The sequence below is a fragment of the Babylonia areolata genome, chromosome 27 (assembly GCF_041734735.1).
Source record: "Babylonia areolata isolate BAREFJ2019XMU chromosome 27, ASM4173473v1, whole genome shotgun sequence".
In the NCBI taxonomy this organism is placed as follows: Eukaryota; Metazoa; Mollusca; class Gastropoda; order Neogastropoda; family Buccinidae; genus Babylonia; species Babylonia areolata.
In genome coordinates, this window is record NC_134902.1 from 8,515,540 (window position 1) to 8,536,359 (window position 20,820).

At 41.9% G+C, this 20,820-nt stretch overlaps 1 protein-coding gene across 4 annotated transcripts in view; it reads right to left on the bottom strand.

Moving 5' to 3' along the window:
- LOC143301438 (paired box protein Pax-6-like) overlaps positions 1–20,820 on the bottom strand; it is a 145,354-nt gene that overhangs the window by 107,620 nt on the left and 16,914 nt on the right. For 2 of the 4 annotated variants that reach the window (XM_076615732.1, XM_076615729.1), the window contains exons 1-2: positions 11,817–12,104; positions 1,413–2,237 (exon numbers count right to left, since the gene is read on the bottom strand). In XM_076615732.1, the coding sequence (XP_076471847.1) occupies positions 1,413–1,425 (13 nt within the window). In that variant the 5' untranslated portion in view covers positions 1,426–2,237; positions 11,817–12,104. Of the gene's footprint in view, positions 1–1,412; positions 2,238–11,816; positions 12,105–20,820 lie in introns of those variants that run through there. The other 2 variants (XM_076615730.1, XM_076615731.1) reach the window with 1 other exon arrangement.

The window sequence follows — 20,820 nt, forward strand, 5'->3', positions numbered from 1 at the left end:
ACACTGTTGTGAATTCAAACTTACACGGCATGAGCAGGGGGTTGGAGCGGGGGTGCTAGCAAAATAAATAAATAAATAAATAATAAAGGGGGAGGTGGGGGGATGGGGGGGGGGGGGGGGGAATGGGGACAAATTAATTCAAACAACCCTCACTGCAGTGGTTGAATATGCCCCTGTATCTTAAAAGGAACTAATGAGAGAAAAAATCACAATACAAAAAAAAAAAAAAAAAAAAAAAAGGAAACTGTCATAGGTTCATAATCATGAGGTTACCACTGCTGCCAAAACATGAAAACAGTGTATCTAACAACACGTCACAGAGAGAGGGATAGTGAGAGGTGGGGTGGGCTTTATTTTCTTGGAATAAGTACACTCACAAATCATACGGCACTGGCAACCTATTTCTAATATTTTGGTCTCAAGAAATCAAAAACAGAAGCCAATATATGTGTGCACATGTGCGCGTGCGTGTGTATGTGTGAGAAAATGTGTGGTCAGAGAGAGAGAGAGAGAGAGAGAGAGAGAGAATAAACCAAACGGTATGTATAAAGAAACAAAAGCAGTAAATAAACAAATTAAATGAATTAGATTAATAACAATTGTATTTTTTTAAAAACAACACAAAAACAACAACAACTAACATTCTGACTGACAGGGCGAAACATGTGGATATTTCATGAATACTGTTTTATTCATACTGATGGGCAAACTGTTTGAAAATATTTAAAAAAAAAAAAAAAAAAAAGAGAGAGAGAAAAGAAAAGAACGTTGACATAGTAAACATTTCTTTTTCTCTGCTTTTATCCACGTTATAATGTCATCTGTTCTGCTTTTTTCTCCACTTATTCTTTCCCGACGCCAGGGCTGTTTTTGGTGTGTTCGAAATGACTCGTCGTTTCTTCTTTGAAATGGCTGTAAGTACTGTTCATTCACATATCTGTAGGTCAATCTGACTTTCTTTGGTCATGTGGTTCGTGATGCAGACATAGGCTAGTATGCTACCAACTTTAAACCAAACCATACTGCTTCGTCACATGAAGTCGCTCATCGCCTTGTCGACCTCAGACGGGCCAAATATTTCAGAGCTGAACACTCGAGAGCTCTTGAAACTCAATACAAGTTATCAGCTTCAAACAGTTTGTTACTGTAAACCATTATCAGCGGGATGTTGATACTTACGTTGCGTGCCGTGTCATCAGAGACTGACACATGTTTCTTCTGTTTCGTTAATGTGTGTGGATAATGTGCTTTGCACGCATTGGCCTACTGCGAAAATAGCGAAGTAGAAATAACCAAGCAAATAAGCGAATAAATGAACAGATAATGAATAGATAGAAAGATACATTGATCGACAGATAGACAGATAGATAGACAAACAGACATATAGATAGATAAATAAAAACTGTCCTCACCTTTGGCAGGCATGATGACTGGTTTCAACAACTCCACTTTGAACCTTGCCTCTGATGATCACACGTCACTGTCAAAGCACGTTCCGCTCCTGTAGATGACGTCACCACACACACTGATGACGACGAACTCCACGTGTTGACGACAAAAGTGCAAGACAGTATCACAGTCCTTTCACCCAGCTGTGGCAGAGTCCTGACGATCCAAACGGCAGGTTGGTGTGGGCAGGACCTCACAGTGAGCAGTGTTTGTGGCGGGGAGAGGTCTCAGTTACTGGGCTGTGGGGCTGTCAGCCTCCACTCCCTTCATGCAACACCGTCTCACAGCCAGGACAAGGCGACTTAACTCCAGGACAGCACGGACCACCTTCGCCAGTCTGTGTTGCTGCAGACTGTAGTGTCCCAAGTCTCCCACAGCTCGTCACGGCCCAGTCACACAGTGCACCCAGTGAAATTGACACTGGAGGGAAGCTACAGTTGCACGTGGCAGTGTTCAACAGATCAGTGTTGTCAATTATTTAGCGCGCACTTTCCTCAAAATAGACTGCATGAACGGTATCATGTTGTGTACGGAGTCAAGTTGTGGAGTTACTGAGTAACAGGGCAACAGATATACCTCATCTGTGTGTGTGTGTGTGTGTGTGTGTGTGTGTGTGTGTGTGTAGACTGGTGAGGGGCAGGAGGCTAACCCCTAGTGTCAGTGCAGCAGCTGTTGTTGATGATGGTGGTGGTGGTGGTGTGGGGACAGTGAAGGGGCGGGTGGTCAGCCGTGATGATGCACTGTCTCCAGCCAGTCTGTCTCCCCACTGGATGCAGTTCCTCTCTCTCCTGTAACATGATCAACACGTCTCTTCACTATCCAGCAAACTAATCCGGAACAACCCAACAATATCAATGACAACGAATATCTGCACACACACTGAAACAGACAGACGGACGCACTGAGTGAGACACAAAGAAAGAGGGCGGGGATCGGGGGAAGTCGGGTGAGGTGGTTTTCAAAATGATCAAACCAAATGATCAACGCCACGATCAAAGCCAAACCGACCACGGAGGCCACATGTAGGCTTTAAACTCACTGATTAAAGAAGAGATCAAAGCAGCAGATGACACAGAGCCCTGCAATATCCCTGGCTCAAGCGCCGTAATCTCGGGGGTAAGACAATGGCGATAATATTATTACACGGCGTGCATTGTGGAGGTGACATCATGCAAAACATGCAGCAGCTGCTTGCTCTGTCCACAGTCCATGCGGCGTCAACGTTACGTCACACAGGGGTGAGGATGCCACTGATTGGGTCAGCCGTCCCCACCCTGCTCTGTGATTGGTCCACACGTATGACAGTCAGTGAACTGGGGAGACCAACGGAATTGACCAGGTATTGCAGAGGAACACGTTCATTCATGATCATTGCATGACAGCAGAAAAGATTGGATTTATTAAATGCGTCACAATGTTGACAGGTGGGAGATTGATTGTCAATTATGTTCTGTTGGAAAAAAAAAAAACCCAAAAAACCGGCTGTGTTATTTTGATAACAATCGAAAATATACAACCGGGGGGATATTTGTGGATTGTTTTCCAAGAACCTCCACATCACTTGTATCAATTAGCATGTCTTGAGTTGTGTACGGTCCCTTCATTTAGTCACCTCTCTCTCTCTCTCTCTCTCTCTCTCTCTCTCTCGTCACATAGACTTTTTAAGCTAATGACAAAGCACCAAAGTGTCGCTTATCCCTTAGTTGTTAATTTTGCTTCAATTCTGTTTTTTTCTTTCGGTTCCATTTTTTGTTGTTTTTTTCTGTTTTACACCATTTGTTGTTCTGACATGTACTTACTATATCACTAGAGCTTTACAGCTAATGACATTAAACATTTCAGTGTTCAGTGTTCTCTCTCTCTCTCTCTCTCTCTCTCTCTCTAACACAAGTACAACCCACCATCACCACCACCACCACCACCACCTCATCCCTAACACATGCACACACCACCACCACAACCACAACAGCCAGTACTAATATTCCTTCACCACCACCTCCACACCATGACCACCCCCACCACCCCACCCCTTGATCCGCCGTGTACACTGCCCCCAGCTGAGGTCCAAGTGCCCACAGACCGGCCCGGGGAGCAGCGCCAGGCCCTGCTGACCACAGGTTGGGGAAAAGCCAGGGTCACAAGTACGCTAAAAGCCGGCTAAGCCCATGGCGGCAAAACAAGTGAACCAATATTTTTCTTCACCTCAGAAAGCACCACACGACAGAAGACTGTTAACAAGAGAGTGTGGAGGAGGTCTTGAACATTTCCTAGAACAGCACAAGTTTTCCTCCACAGCACTCCTCCTACCCATGTACTCATACTTTTTCTTTCTTTCTTCTCTCTCTAGACAACTTTTTGCATGCGCCGTAGTCTGCTAGTTATTTTCGATCATGTGAACAAATTTTACTCCTGTCGCAAACTGAAGCTTATTTCCACTACGACCTAGTTATGAACGCCATTTGTGAGGACACACAAAACTCACGGCCGAAGATGTAACTGTGCATGACGGTCATACTGAATCCAATTCATAAACCTGTGAATGCCATGGAATAGTGTTATATATATATATATATATATATATATATATAATTTCATGTTAACAGTCGCCGACTTCTTCATGACAATTAATGTGTCGCAATAAACAGTTGCATTCTTTTATTCCCTGTGCCACAACATTGAAACGATCTCAAAGATCAAACAGTATAAAGTACTCCTATCATTTCAGAATGCATACACTTACATGCAATTTGTGGGAGTCATGTGCACCAATTGTTGCCATAATCTGCTCGAGACACATGAATAGGTCAACCATCATATCAGACCACCATGGATTCAGCAAGCAGTCCACAAGTCAGTGAAGATCTTTCTCTGTTACTTGATTAACATAATATAATGTCAGTGAAGATCTTTCTCTGTTACTTGATTAACATAATATAATGTCAGTGAAGATCTTTCTCTGTTACTTGATTAACATAATATAATGTCAGTGAAGATATTACTCTGTTACTTGATTAACATAATATAATGTCAGTGAAGATCTTTCTCTGTTACTTGATTAACATAATATAATGTCAGTGAAGATCTTTCTCTGTTACTTGATTAACATAATATAATGTCAGTGAAGATCTTTCTCTGTTACTTGATTAACATAATATAATGTCAGTGAAGATATTACTCTGTTACTTGATTATCATAACATAATGTCAGTGAAGATCTTTCTCTGTTACTTGATTAACATAATATAATGTCAGTGAAGATATTACTCTGTTACTTGATTATCATAACATAATGTCAGTGAAGATCTTTCTCTGTTACTTGATTATCATAATATAATGTCAGTGAAGATATTACTCTGTTACTTGATTATCATAACATAATGTCAGTGAAGATCTTTCTCTGTTACTTGATTAACATAATATAATGTCAGTGAAGATCTTTCTCTGTTACTTGATTATCATAATATAATGTCAGTGAAGATATTACTCTGTTACTTGATTATCATAACATAATGTCAGTGAAGATCTTTCTCTGTTACTTGATTAACATAATATAATGTCAGTGAAGATCTTTCTCTGTTACTCGATTATCATAATATAATGTCAGTGAAGATCATTCTCTGTTACTTGATTATCATAATATAATGTCAGTGAAGATCTTTCTCTGTTACTTGATCTTTCTCTGTTACTTGATTATCATAATATAATGTCAGTGAAGATCATTCTCGGTTATCGAAAATTTAATCCAACATATTTTACAAGTCCAAGAAACTGTAGCACTTTAGGTCAGATCCGTGTCCACTATCCAACTGAACTTGACTGACACAAACACTCATTTTTGAAATAAATAAATAAATTGATATAAAAATAAAAAGTTAAAATGAATAAATAGATAAATAGATAAAAAGATTAAAAAATAAATGTATAAATAAATGAATAAATCAATAAATACATAAATGTAAATGAAAAATCAAAACTACACTATATACTCATGCTTACTCTCGTGATCTAGTGAACTCATGACATTGACTAACAAACATCTCCACTCCATTAATTGTATTAAAAACTTTCTTTCATTAATATGAACTATGCTTCTCCCTCTGGTATACCAATGCTTTGGTGAGTTTGAAAACGCTAAGCATTTGAACATACAGGGTACAAACTACAGCAAACACATACATTCTCTGGTATTACGATGCTTGCATTGATTTTGATCACGCTCAGCATTTTATATGTGCCTCGGTTTGTTTTGCCAGTTGAATATTATGCATTTTAAAAATGACAGTATTCAAACAACTAAACTAGTTCACCAGAGACCTGAATAGTTTTCATCAGGACCAGTACTGACAGGTTCATCGTGTACAGAGGACCAGTACTGACAGGTTCATCGTGTACAGAGGACCAGGACTGACAGGTTCATCCTGTACAGAGGACTGACAGGTTCATCCTGTACAGAAGACCAGGACTGACAGTTTCATCCTGTACAGAGGACTGACAGGTTCATCCTGTACAGAAGACCAGGACTGACAGTTTCATCCTGTACAGAGGACTGACAGGTTCATCCTGTACAGAAGACCAGGACTGACAGGTTCATCCTGTACAGAGGACTGACAGGTTCATCCTGTACAGAAGACCAGGACTGACAGTTTCATCCTGTACAGAGGACCAGGACTGACAGGTTCAACAGACAGGTCCCGCACAGAGAGCTTGTAGTGAAGCTGTTTATAGTGTTACAGTCTTACCCATGCCATTGCCCATCAAGGGATCAGTATCAGTGGCTCAAGGAGGCGTCACTGCGTTCGGTCAAGTCCATATACGCTACACCACATCTGCCAAGCAGATGCCTGATCAGCAGCGTAACTCAACGCGCTTAGTCAGGCCTTGAGAAAAAAAGAAGAAGAAATAAATAAATAAATAAATAAAATAAAATAAAAAAATAAAAAAATAATAGATAAATCAAGGGAGCGCCCGCAACTGCACTGTAACACCATTCAGTGCCGTTAGACTCCATATATCTTTTTCTTTCTTTTTTTTTTCTCTATATCTTTGATATATTACTGCTCAACGCAGTTGTGTTTCTTCATGGAGCACTTCACGTTATAATAAATTCAATGGTTAAGCCGTGCACGATGCTGTTTAGCCATTCCAATAATTATCTGACACCACCTCCATCCTTCTCTCCCTCCCTCACACACACACACACACACACACACACACACACACACACACGCACACACACCACGAATGCATGCACGCACTCACGCACGCACACGCTCGCACGTCCGCGTGCCACAAACGCCAGTCCCATGTGAATGCACCCGAAGTGGCCATGGCCCAGTATAACGCACGTCGCCGGCTCCACTCACATATGCGGGTGTGTGCATGTGTGTGCGTTGACTTGTAGACCGCGGGTGTTGAATGTGAGAAGTCTTCGATTTTTTTTCTGGTCCCGACCCAGCAGTTGTGGCGGCACTGAGGGACGGCCAATGCTTCACTGGCTGCAGGCTGCCTGTCCTCTGCCAATACAGTGCTGCCTGCCTGGCGTTCTCTTCACTGCCACGTTAAACTTGTAATCAATGACAGACAACAGTATGGTGAGCATTGTTGGCTATCCTCGGCGCGCACTGGGCCTGTTGTGTTGTGTTGTGTTTGTGGATGTGAGTGAGCCTGCTTGCAACCAACCCTGCCCTCCTAGCACCATGCGCCTTTTGTTATTGTTGATGTTTTAATCTGCCCAGTTTGTCAGCACCGCTTAAGTGTGTGGGAGTGAAACACAATAGTCAGAACAAAAGCGTGCGTGCGTGTGTGTATGTGTGTGTGTGTGTGCGTGTGCGTGTGTGTGTGTGTGTAAGATGCCAACAAAGGTGATTTATATTACTTACTCAGCAATTAGAGGCAACACTCATTCAAGTAATAAAAGCAGCAATGGACAACAGACTGCCAAGGAATTACTCGTTACCTTCAACTAACCTTTTTCATCATGAAAACAACACGGTTTCGTTGCGTTTCATTTGAAAAAAAAAATTTTTTTTAATTAACTATTGTTTTTATTCGACATTTATTGAAATACAAATAATAATTTCACACACTCGCATCTCCCTTTTCAATTCATTGTGGTCGAATTCTTTATGTTCAACTTCCTGTATCTGCCTCACTTGGTACGTGGGTCATGTTCATATGCTTGTACATTTTTTACTGCTCAAAATGGTGTTGTATTTATCATCTGTTTGTATGCAACATGTTTTAGCAAATAACTACAACAATAATAATAATAATAATAGGAGCAATTACAATAGTTGTCAAGGACACACACACACACACACACACACACACACACACACACACACACACACACAAGAACAAAAAAATAAACAACAAAAACAATAACAAAACGTCAGAGGTAGAGAACGGTTATTGAGTTTATTTTACTCATCATCCGTTCTCTATCTCTCGTTCAATTTCAATAATCTAAACAATTAATTTAATTAAATAATATATATATAAAGAAATAAATGAATAAATAAATAAATAAATGAACAAATAAATGAATAAAGTAAGGATGAAAAATTATTTTTGGTTAGTTTTTTTGGGGGGAGTATTATGATTATTATTATCATTATTATTTAGTTTTTGTTTTGTGGTCATATTACGGACACCGCTTAGAGCTCCTAAAATCAAACTGCTGTCGTAGAAAGGATGGAAGTGGTGGTGAGAGAGAACAATAAGTGAGCCAGCAACAAGTGAGAGAGAGGGGGGGGGAGGGAGGGGGAGGGGAGGAGTCGATAAGTGCTGTCAATATCTCGCCGTCAAGACATAAATTTTCTAACATTAATCATCTCTCTCTCTCTCTCTCTCTCTCTCTCTCTCTCTCTCTCTCTCTCTGTTAACTCCATGCAGCATCGTAAAGTGTCAACGCCTTGAAAGCTACCCCGAAAACAGATGGCCTCCGTGTTGGTTGTAAAAGAGAAAAGCCAGACGAGACAACCCAAGCCCAACGCCGCGCTATTTCAGCCATGTTTGCTTAACCCGACACGGTGTTTCCCAAACCTTGGCCCTGTACGTAGCAGACGTCAATTTGCTGCAGTTGTGACAGAAAGCGGCGCGCGCAAATTGTCGCTGTTTCTGTTACTGCTGTTGTTATTGTTTCTCTCGCAGCCGCGACGGCCATGTTTGTGCGGTATCGGATGGCGGTGTTGTTGTGGTTGTAGGTGGTGTTGAAGATGAGGGCGGTAGTGTTGATGCTGTTTTGATTAAACAACAAAATCATTGAAGTGACTCTGTCCCTGACGGAAGAGTCTACAGCGCCATGATCGGAAACTTCTCGGCGTCACTTAGTCAGTGATTCTTGTGTCGGATTTGTAGGCTGTCACTTCGCCAGTCTGCTGTCCGTCACTCCTGTCATTATTTCATTTTGAACACGACAGATCACTGCTCGGATAAAATAAACATCGATGTTATGCTTTATGCGTTGGACGTATACTTTACCGCAAACGAAAAAAATGCTCGAACGGATAATTTGAAAAATAAAAAATAACAAAGCAAGAAAATAATAGAAAGAAACCAGTCAATAAACATTACTTACATAGTGCCATGACCAAAACAGCTCATGTGGTTTCCATTAAAAACCGACATACTATTTTCTCAGTGGTTTTAAACATACACTGCAGGCACTATGATACTGTGGACACGTGTGTGAACACTAAGAAATTAAATTATTTGTTTCTTTTTATGTCTATTTTTACCTGTGTAAGTCAGCATCAAACACACACAGATATATATATATATATATATATATATATATATATATATATATAATGTTGGTATTATATATAATATGCATCCCACATTTTCCTTTTCTCATATCCCCTTCCCTGTGTGTTTGTGTTTGTTTGTGTGTGTGTGTGTGTGTGGACCACACAAATTTTTCTAACAATCTCTTCAAGGTTTTTCAAATATTCACTGATTGTTACATATTCTCAGTGCCATCTCTTTCAATAATTTATCTTGTGTCGAATTTGAACAAAATATTTTTAAACGGAATTCTGACAGAATAAACAAAAACGGGTGTAAATTCTGCTTGGCAAGGCAAATTGTATCTTGATAAATTATTACCTCATACATAAAATATATCAATTAAATGAATGAATAAAATTACCAATACATATTCCGCTAACTGGATGAATAGATTAATCAAAGTAATATCAAAGTAAATTGGCCCTAAATAACCACCCAATATTTTTTGTTAAAAGCTAGTGCATATCCGGTAAAAGTGAACTGAAAGCTCTCTCTCTCTCTCTCTCTCTCTCTCTCTCTCTGCGTCCGAGCGCGTGTGTGTATATATATTCATTTTGTTTGTTTGTTTGTGTGTGTGTGTGTGTGTGTGTGTGTGTGTGTGTGTGTGTGTGTGTGTGTGTGTGTGTGTGTGTGTGTGTGTGTGTGTGTGTGTGTGTGTGTGTGTGTGTGTGTGTGTGCGTGCGCGCGCGCGCGTGTGTGTAAAAATGTATTTAAAATAATAAGTGTATACAGAAATAGCAGTTGAACAAAAAGATACCAAATAAGTTGACTGAAATTCAAAAAGTAGAAAAAGTGTAATTCAATAACTGAAATGGATAAAATAATGAAATAAATAATACGTAAATAATAAAATGAAAAAAAAAGGTGTACTATCTTTTCTTTCATTTTGTTTCAGTAATTCTACAAGTTTATTGGACTAAAATGTATAGCGACTCAAAATGGGTACAGTTGCTTGTTCAATATTGTAATTATTTTTGTTTCTTTGTTGTTTGTTTGTGTGTGTGTGTGTGTGTGTGTGTGTGTGTGTGTGTGTGTGTGTGTGTGTGTGTGTACTCCCTTAGCGCGCGCATGAGCACACACACACACACACACACACACACACACACACACACACACACACACACACACACGTGCTAAATTAATTTACTAGTACATGATTTTGGTTTAAACATTTTTTAATATAAAAAACAAGGCGAAATTGAGGGTTCAAATAAGAAAATTTGAGCAACAACAAACCTGAATACAAGTACATGTATCTATGTTGGTAGGTCGACGTATTGATAAATAATTCACAATACTAATCATTTCTTTAAAAGTTTTTGTTACAAAGATTACATCTTATGTTTCTTTCCTCTTAAAGTGAGTTGTTTTTAAATATTTTGTGCCTTAGTACTCATAAATATATTATAATAACAATCATTTTTTTAATGTTATAGTTACTAAGGTTACATCTCATATTTTCTTTCTCTTAAAACGAAATGGTTTTTAAATATTTTGTGATAAATATACAGCGTATGTCAATGTTAAATATTGTGAGATGAAAACAACCAGACATACTGAAGCAGGCAAGAGAGCAAATGACTGTACCGGATAGTTTGGGAAAAAAAAGTGCTTGTGAGTTGAACAAAAATTCAAGTATATACATGTGTGTGTGTGTGTGTGTGTGTGTGTGTGTGTGTGTGTGTGTGTGTGTGTGATAAAAATTATAATTTTTATTATAATTCTAACAACGTACCTTTACCTTTAGAAAATATATTTCATGTAGTGTTGATAAACTCCTTTATTCATGCATACATGTCAGATAATACGGAAGGTTTGTTTGCTTGTCCGGTTTATGTTCACCATGGCTTGTATGAAACCTCTGTGGGCGTGCGTGTGTTTGTGTTGTTTGTGTGTGTGTGTGTGTGTGTGTGTGTGTGTGTGTGTGTGTGTGTGTGTGTGTGTGTGTGTGATATTTCCTAAAGAAGTTACCGTCATTGTCTGAATATTTCATACGCTTTCAAAGGACGAAATGATACACCGTGATGACACCTTATTTATTGCACGGCTCTTTTTGAATTAATCTCCTGCTTGCGCATTTCAGCTGTAATCAGAGCGTCTTACATTCGACACAAAATAAAATGCCTGATAATTATGTCAGTTTGTAATTTTCACACAGTTGCGGCACTAGTTTCCCAAACCGATTCAGTAGTTCACTGAACTAAGCTACCTGTAGAAATGACCCACATAACATCATGCTTTCAACACTGTAGCTACAGACTTTGTTACGATTTCGGTAGCATTACTTTTTAAGCGAGATAATCTCGTGATTAATCATTAATATGCTTACTGCAACGATGACTGGTATTCTATCCTTTCTACGCTCTGTATAAAAGTGTGGTCAATCGTTCTCATGACGAGAAATAACAAGTGCACAGACCGTGCAGTACTGACCCTCAACGCTTCAAGCTGCTGTCGGGGACTGGCCATTTATTTTTTAATGTCACATATGTGGAGGGAAGTAAAAGAGTGACTGTCAAGTGAACCCTACCAGGCGATTAGCCAGCTATCAAACAGTGAAAGATAAGTAGAGCCTACCCTGAGCACGGCCCCCGAACGGACTGACGAAGCAGTAAATCCCAGTGTGCAGTGCTACACGCCGTGCACTGTCCTCCCTGCATCCAGACGCACAGCACTAGGTGAGAGGAGACTCACAACACAGCGCCATTCCTCACTGGGAGCTCCCATCCATCTTGCACGGCTGTCCCCAGGGCTGCAGCGCTGGACGTGGGATGCTGCTCTTTCCCCGCCCTCCTCTCCACTCCCTGCCTCACAACACGTTGCTACGTGCAAGTGGCCACACACAACACGGCTCACACAGTACACGCCACACGCCGACCGACACACTACACATTGCATCCCAGCCACAGTTCGCCAACCTGAGTGACAGCAGCGCCCGACGGGCCCACGCTGAGGTGGAGGAAGACGTGGCTGGGTGGAGAAAAGGGCGGCGCTAAAGCCGTTTCAAGCGCTTCCATTGGTCGTTGAGGTTTGTCGGTTTCGCCGTTTACTTGTTGATTGACACGCGAATCTTCCGCAGTGGTGATTGGAAACTGGACTGGGACGACCTTACGAGGGGGGAGAGTGACACACCCTTTCTCCACCCCTCCCCTCTCCCCTCGCTGTCCAGATCGATTGGAATTTTAACACAACATGGAGAGGCTGCCTCTCTCTCTCTCTCTCTCTCTCTCTCTAGCGCAGCCTCTGAGAGAGAGGCTCTCTCTCTGTATGGAAAACACCGTGTCTCCTCTCGTGGAAAGCTTTCCATCTTTCTGCCTCTCTCCGGCAGTCACACACACACACACACACGGGATATTTGTTAAACAGAGGTTTTTAACCCGCTGTCTGTTTCTATGTGGGAGTGGCTCAAGCCGCAACTGTCTTCCTCTTTATTCCCTCCCTTGTTTCGGCCTTTCACATTATCAGCAAGTTCAATTTTCCACCTTCAATTTTTGCATTTTTCAATACTGCGAAAATAGACCAGCCTCTCTCTCTCTCTCTCTCTCTCTCTCTCTCTCTATCCACACGTGACTAATACACTCTCACACCTCGTTGGGATAAGCACACATACACATGTCCAGAGTGAGTGAGAAAGAGAGAGAAAAACAAAACCCCACGCAGTCACACATAAGAAGACCACGACGAATCCTAGAATCCAACACTGAAGAAATCCAACTGGACAAAATCGATATCTTTACACCACCACCACCACCTTGCCTTCCCTCTCGCCTGCTCTCCATCACACCCCCCCCCCTTCCCCCCACCACCGTCACAGCCAGAACATTGAGCAGCTTCAGGCAATGATCATCACCCCCCGCCCCCACTCACCCCCTCCCCCCAGTGATGGAGACAGATACTTGCACACCTTGCTGCTGCCAACTGCTGGGTGGTGACAGCCACGGCTCCCAATCTCTACATGCCACACATGGACACACTCCATCACTCGAGTCGTATGAATTTCATGAAATGTCGGACTATTTTTATATGCAGACAAACTGTTAAGAGACTAGGGCTGAGTTCAGAGTTTGTTTGATGTACACTGAACGAATTAATGAATACGTAAACGAGAGAAAGAATGAACAGATAGCTAAGTAAACAAAGAACAGGCATTCTTCATGTCCAGCATCCAGCTTGGGTAAGCGACGTCACGGTGACAAAGCGCCATGCAATGCACTGGCCAATATTGCTTCATGACTCGTGTTTGACATCACCTGGCATACTGACAGTGCACTGTGAGACAGATGACATCACCTAGCATACTGACAGTGCACTGTGAGACAGATGACATCACCTGGCATACTGACAGTGCACTGTGAGACAGATGACATCACCTGGCATACTGACAGTGCACAGTCAAACAGATGACATCACCTGGCATACTGACAGTGCACAGTCAAACAGATGACATCACCTGGCATACTGACAGTGCACAGTCAAACAGATGACATCACCTGGCATACTGACAGTGCACAGTCAAACAGATGACATCACCTGGCATACTGACAGTGCACTGTGAGACAGATGACATCACCTGGCATACTGACAGTGCACTGTGAGACAGATGACATCACCTGGCATACTGACAGTGCACTGTGAGACAGATGACATCACCTGGCATACTGACAGTGCACAAACAGATGACATCACCTGGCATACTTGTCATCCGAATGAGACGATAAACCGAGGTCCCGTGTGCAGCATGTACTTAGCCGACGTAAAAGAACCCACGGCAACAAAAGGATTGTCCCTGGCAAAATTCTGTAGAAAAATCCACTTCGATAGGAAAAACATAACAAAACAAAACAAAAAACAAAAAAAAACTACAGGAAGGAAAAAATACAACCACCAAAATGGGTGGTGCTGTTGTGTAGCGACGCGCTCTCCATGGGGAGAGCAGCCCGAATTTCACACAGAGAAATCTGCTGTGACAAAAAAAAAAGAGTAATAAGATAATACAATATTAACAGTACACAGTCAAACAGATCAAGACTGATGAAACAAGAAAACTATTAATAATCATTGTTAAGTCCTTCCAATTGTTGTGCTATTAATAACTTTGTTTTTAATTGTGTGCTGTCATGGTTATATCACTGAGAATATTAGGTCCGTGACAACTACACAAATAATGTAAGACTAATCAAATGGAGGGAAAAGAAGAAACCGGACACTTAATTAAGAGAAGACAACCGTATTTTTTCGCATAGGCCTATATATCCATAGAAAAATCCGCTTCGATAGGAAAAACAAATAAAACTGTACGCAGGAAAAAAATTAAAAATTAAAAAAAGGGGTGGCGCTGTAGTGTAGCGACGCGCTCTCCCTGGGGAGAGCAGCCCGAATTTCACACAGAGAAATCTGTTGTGATAAAAAGAGAAATACAAATACAAATCATTCTATGAACAGGTTTTGTTAACACGATTTACGGAGGACATATGAACGATGATCTCTCTCTCTCTCTCACACACACACACACACACACACACACACACACACACACACACACACAGAGCGTGCGAAGTTCAGGCTTAGAGGTCCTTGTGCCCTATATGTGTCATTAAAAAAAAGGTGAAATAAAAAGAGATGCCAGTTTGTCCTGTGTGTTAACACATCAACAAACAAAATAAATACAATCATGGATAAAATAATTATTTTCATTCAGTTCAGTCCCGTGTCCGCAGTTTCATTTCCACAATGGCGGGGCTGGGGGGGTGGGAAGGAGGATTGGATTGTATATTATTGTATTGTATTACTCTTTTGTCACAACAGATTTCTCTGCGGGAAATTCGGGCTGCTCTCCCCAGGAAGAGCGCGTCGCTACACTGAGAAACCCCCACCCCTATCCCCACCCCAACCCCCACGTCCCCTCCCCCACACACACCTTTTTTTCTTCTTTTTTTCCTTTCGTTGTCGTGGGTTCTTTAACGTGCGCTAAGTGCATGCTACACACGTGACCTCGGCTTATCGTCTTATCCGAATGACTAGCGTCCAGACCACCACTCAAGGTCTAGTGGAGGGGAAGAATATACTGGTGACTGTGGGATTCGAACCAGTGCGCTCAGATTCTCTCGTTTACTATGCGAAAGCGTTAGTGCAGGGCCAACACTCAGCTTTATGAATTTATTTCTTAATAACACACACACTCTGTGTGTGTGTGTGTGTGTGTGTGTGTGTGTGTGTGTGTGTGTGTGTGTGTGTGTCTGACTGATACGCATTATTATATTTGTCGTAAAACCCATCAAAGGAACCAGAAAGGCAAGGCCTTCAAGACTCACTTGTGATAAATTAAGTCCCCTGGCATTAATTACAGAGTAATTTCCCCTTTTTACTATCTGCACCAAAACGTTTGCAAATAAATAAAAATTCCATGCTCAGCAAAAGAAGTTCTTGTTTGAACAAAAAATGATAATAATGACTCCTCTTGTTGTTGTGTCAGAATAAGAGGTCAAAGTGCCAAGTTTAGAGAATACAAAAAATATAAATATAACAGTAAATGCAGTTTGCATATAATTAGGCTTCTTTTTTTATTTTTTTGTGCCCATCTCAGAGGTGCAATATTGTTTTAAACAAGATGACTGGAAAGAACTGAATTTTTCCTATTTTTATGCCAAATGTCAATGATAAAGTTTACCACGGACACACACACACACAGACACACGGACACACACACACACAGACAACCGAACACCGGGTTAAAACATAGACTCACTTTGTTTACACAAGTGAGTCAATAATAAAATAAACCCAATAAACAACTAAAAGCAATATACTGCAGGTACATACACGTTTTGTACGGAATTTAGCAGAAGAAATCGATGACTGTTAACATTAAAATGTTCATGTTACCAGTTCGGGTTGAAAACTTTGAATAAAAAATAATAATAAAATTAAAATTAAAAAAAGAAGAAGAAGAAAAAAGCTAGAAGCCAACATAGCGGAGTGGGAAGAGGTGTGGTGTTGTCAATGCCGCCTGACAAATAATTGGAAAATCGGAAACTATACTGTGAATTAACAGTGGTTGTATTTTATTTAGCGTTTACAATAAAAGGACAGCCGTAAAACGGCTTCGCCTTTTTGTACTGCTGCGAAAGTGATTATAGTTATTATAGTTTAACTGTAGCTCAATATCTTGATCGCTATATGTTAAATGAAAGTTTATTTTGACCAGAGATATGAGACAGGCGGTTGACATTCTTTTTATTCACCCACCTCTGGGGACATAAAACAATAAGAAAATAGACATCAACAAAAACATACTAAGCAAGCACACACACACACACACACACACACACACGTTTTAGAGTTTTAGAGTTGGAAAGTTATTCTCTTAGATTGTTGTTAATGTTGTGAATCGTATTGTTTTCATCCCTTTCCCTTCCCCTCCCATTTTTTCTCCTTAAAGTGGATAGACATTAAATGAAATTGAACACACACACACACACACACACGAGCAGGCACAAGAGCACAAACAAAAACCGCAAGGAAAACCTGCAACTGCATTGACTTCTATTTTTTATTTTTTTATTTTTTGAGAGACAGAGACAGACAGAGAGACAGAGAGAAAGGGACTGACACAGTGGGGATGGAGGAGTCGCCAGGTGCTGTGTTCACTTTGGCTGAAGGACATTGAAACACTGCTTGGGGCACTGTGTCCTTTGTGGCTTTATCACGCCCTCCATCTGTGTGTGTGTGTGTGTGTGTGTGTGTGTGTGTGTGTGTGTGTGTGTGTGTGTGTGTGTGTGTGTGTACGTGTTTATGTATGTGTGTGTGTGTGTGTGTGTGTGTGTGTGTGTGTGTGTGTACGTGTTTATGTATGTGTGTGTGTGTGTGTACATGTCTATGTGTGTGTGTGTGTGTGTGTGTGTGTGTACGTGTTTATGTATGTGTGTGTGTGTGTGTGTGTGTGTGTGTGTGTGTCCATGCTGTCGCCTATTCACTGTGAACTCAGGGTTGTCATTGCAGTTCTATGGTCAACGTGGAGGTGAAAACTGTTCAGTCAAAGCCAGCAACCAGGAGTCAGTGGAGCCAGTTTCATTGCTCGGACGGAAGAGCCTAGTATGGTCGTAACCCACTACTAACTCTGTGTAGTATGGAACTGACCAATGGCGTAGTTCGGTCAACGTAGGCATTTAGTCACGTGTAACTGTCAAAAAGTTAGAACCAAGCAATGCAACTGGCACCTCGAATCCTCTCTGGCAGAGTGGTGACAGGCACACTGACCACGTTGAGGTTTACCATGTACAAGGGCGTACCATGTGAAGCTTAACATATAAGCTTATGAAGGGGCTTGGTATATGAGACTTACCATGTGATACTTACCATATGAAGCTTACCATATAAGCTTATCAAAAGGGCTTGGTATATGAGACCTTACCATGTGATACTTACCATATGAAGCTTACCATATAAGCTTATCAAGGGGCTTCGAATATGAGACTTACCATGTGAAGCTTACCCTATAAGCTTATCAACGGGTTGGCATATGAGACTTACCATATGAGGTTTACCATTATAAGGTTTATCAAGAAATTTGCCATACGAGGCTTACCGTGTGAAGCTTTCCATATAAGCCTTACCAAGAGGCCCACCAAGAGGTTTGACCAAAAAAAATTATGAGGCTTATCATATAAGGCTTACTATGTGAGGCTTACCATAGGGCTTACCATAAAGGGCCAACCACGTGAGGCTGTCCTTATTAGGCTTACCATTTGCAGGTTGTGGCTTACCAACCGACGCTTACCATGTGACCATGTCAGACTCTTACGAACATTGTTTATGGATAATCGATTCGATATCATTTGGGATCTTGTAGTCATTATATATATGTATACACAGAGAGAGAGAGAGAGGGGGGGGAGGGAGAGAGAGGTGCACCATCTGTGACACATGCTCACAGACCATGTCCACACAGCACGAGGCCCGTCATGGCCGGGTGACTGCACAGTAGTGCAGCAGCATGTTTTATGTCATGTCCTCCTCCTTCCTCCCCTGTCCTTCAATCCACACGACAAAGTCCCTGTGTGTGAGGGGGAGGGGGTGGAGGTGAGGGGGTACCAATTGTACAGGGAACAGAAGTGCACCCGCGCGCGCGCGCGCGCGCGCGTGTGTGTGTGTGTGTGTGTCTCTCTCTCTCTCTCCCTTTCTCTCTCTCTCGCATGCACAAGTGCATCGTTAATACTTCACAGCTATCATAACCCACAAACCCCGTCATGCCTCACTCTCAACCACATTCTTCAAAATCGCATTTACAGTGCTGCATTCTTTGTTTCAAGTGTTTGGAAATTTCGACTGTCACCTGAATCCCCGAAGACAGGAACCTGTTTGAAAAAAAATGCTTCATTGACAGATTTGACCAAAACAATCAACGAAACTGTAACAAATAAGAAAAATAAAACAACACACAATGAAAATAAACACATCTATAGAACTCCATGAAGAACATAACATCAATGACCAAGTGTTTCCTGAAATACACAACTCCCAAAACATTTCAGTTTTTGCGTTTCCTGTTTAACGTGTTCTGTGCAGCCGCTTGGGTTATTTCATTCCCGGGTTACGGTGGACGAGGATAGTTGGGTTGAAAGGTTTTTGACTTGTAGAAGGAGCTGAGAAAGGCACACATAATGATGTAGTGGAAGCTCAAGTTAACTATTTAAAATTGCAAACCAGCAACCAGCCACTCCACTGATGGAGACACGGTCCCTTTCATGCAGCAGTGCACACACCACGTGGATACAGCAACACATGGTCACGTTTCTCTTCACTCCCTCCTATTGTCGGCTGCCTTGACTTACCACTATCTACTGACCGCCAGTCCTTGAGGTCCACAGTCCACGCTGAGCTGTGTGAAACTGCCCCCTCTTTCCGGGCCCAGCTGAGATCGCAGTGACGTCTCAACTCCGAATCCTAATCACCAGCACACGGCGACATTGACCCGCACCTACATCAATCAAAGCTTCACAAGTCGCCCACTTGAGATGCTTGTCGCTTTCCTCACCGGCAGCGGAGCAGCGCCAATCATATCGCCTCATCTGCCCAGTTCAACTTGTGACCAGGTTCAGGAGAATAGCCTCCCAACGATTACTTATCGGACGGTGATAGCAAGATCTTTCTTTCGTTCAGTGTGTCGCCGCGAGCACAGGACGTGTCAATTTCACGCTTGGGAGACAAGAACAAGTCGGCAGGTAGCGTTGGCTTCAATCAGCACGTGTGTCTGTGTGTCAGTGTGTCTGTGGTCAGTGTGTCTGTGGTCGGTGTGTCTGTGTCAGTGTGTCAGTGTGTCTGTGTGTTCGTGTGTCCGTGTGTCCGTGTGTCCGTGTGGTGTGCTGAACGTTCGCCAGTGTGTGCAGTGTCTGTATTGTGTACGGTTTCATAAAAAAAATCTGCTGAATGTATCCATGTGCTGATCTGATTTTCCATGCTCTGGGTTTGTCAGGAAGAAGTCGGCCGATCTCCATATCAATACATAAATACGTAAAATTAATAAAGAGATCGATGCTGCAAAACAAGTCCACACATGATAACACGTTGACACTGTTCTCTCCCCTATTCCACCCCCCCCCCCCCCACACACACACACACCCCTCCTACGGAGTTGCCTGCCCCTTCCTCCTCTTGCAGAACTTTTACCCTTTCGCCCCACCTCGTTCACTGCAGCTTTCTCCAACAGCTTTCCAGGCATGTCTTCAGTGAAGGGGGACCACTTTGATATGACATGTCCATGAGGTGGACTTGTCGGTCAGTCCCCAGTGCACTGCAGTCTGTCACCAACTTCCAAAGGCTGCACTGTGATCCCAACACGGCTCTTCAGCTGGTCTAGGGGCTGATTACAGGCACCAACAACTGTGCAGGTCAAAAAACAGTGACCGCCTGATCTGTTCCATGGTGTTCTTCAAGGTGGTAGGGGGAAATCAACTGGTAAGTATGAAGGCTTCGGCAAAGTACACAAGGACACTAACTGTTGAGAGAGAGGGGGGGGGAGAGAGAGAGAGGGGGGGAGAGAAGGGGAGGGAGAGGGAGAGAGAAAGGGAGGGCGGGGAGAGGGAGAGAGAGAGGGAGGGTGAATTTAGTCTCTAGACAAAAAAATCTCGGTTCACTCCTTTTAGAATTGTCAGGTACTTATAAATAAAACTGCCTACTCCATTTAAAGTGAACTCAGCTTGGGACTTTCAAAAGAAGGCGAAAGCGCTTCAAAAGGTGAAAAGTTCAAGTTAGCATACTGTAATCCGTTGTGGTCAACATGCTATAAGTCTTTATAGTTAGCATATTGCAATCCATTATGGTTAGCGTATTGTAATTAATTATAGTTAGCATATTGTATTTCATGTTGTTTAGGATATTGTAATTCATTATCGTAATCATATTGTAAACCATTATAGTCAGCAGACTGTAGTTAGTAGATTGTAATCTATTATAGTAAGCAGACTGTATTCCGTTTATAGTCAGAAGACTGCAATTAGCAGATTGCAATCTATTAAAGTTAGCAGACTGTAATCTATTAAAGTTAGCAGACTGTAATCACATGAAGAGTTGGTTGATTGGTGAG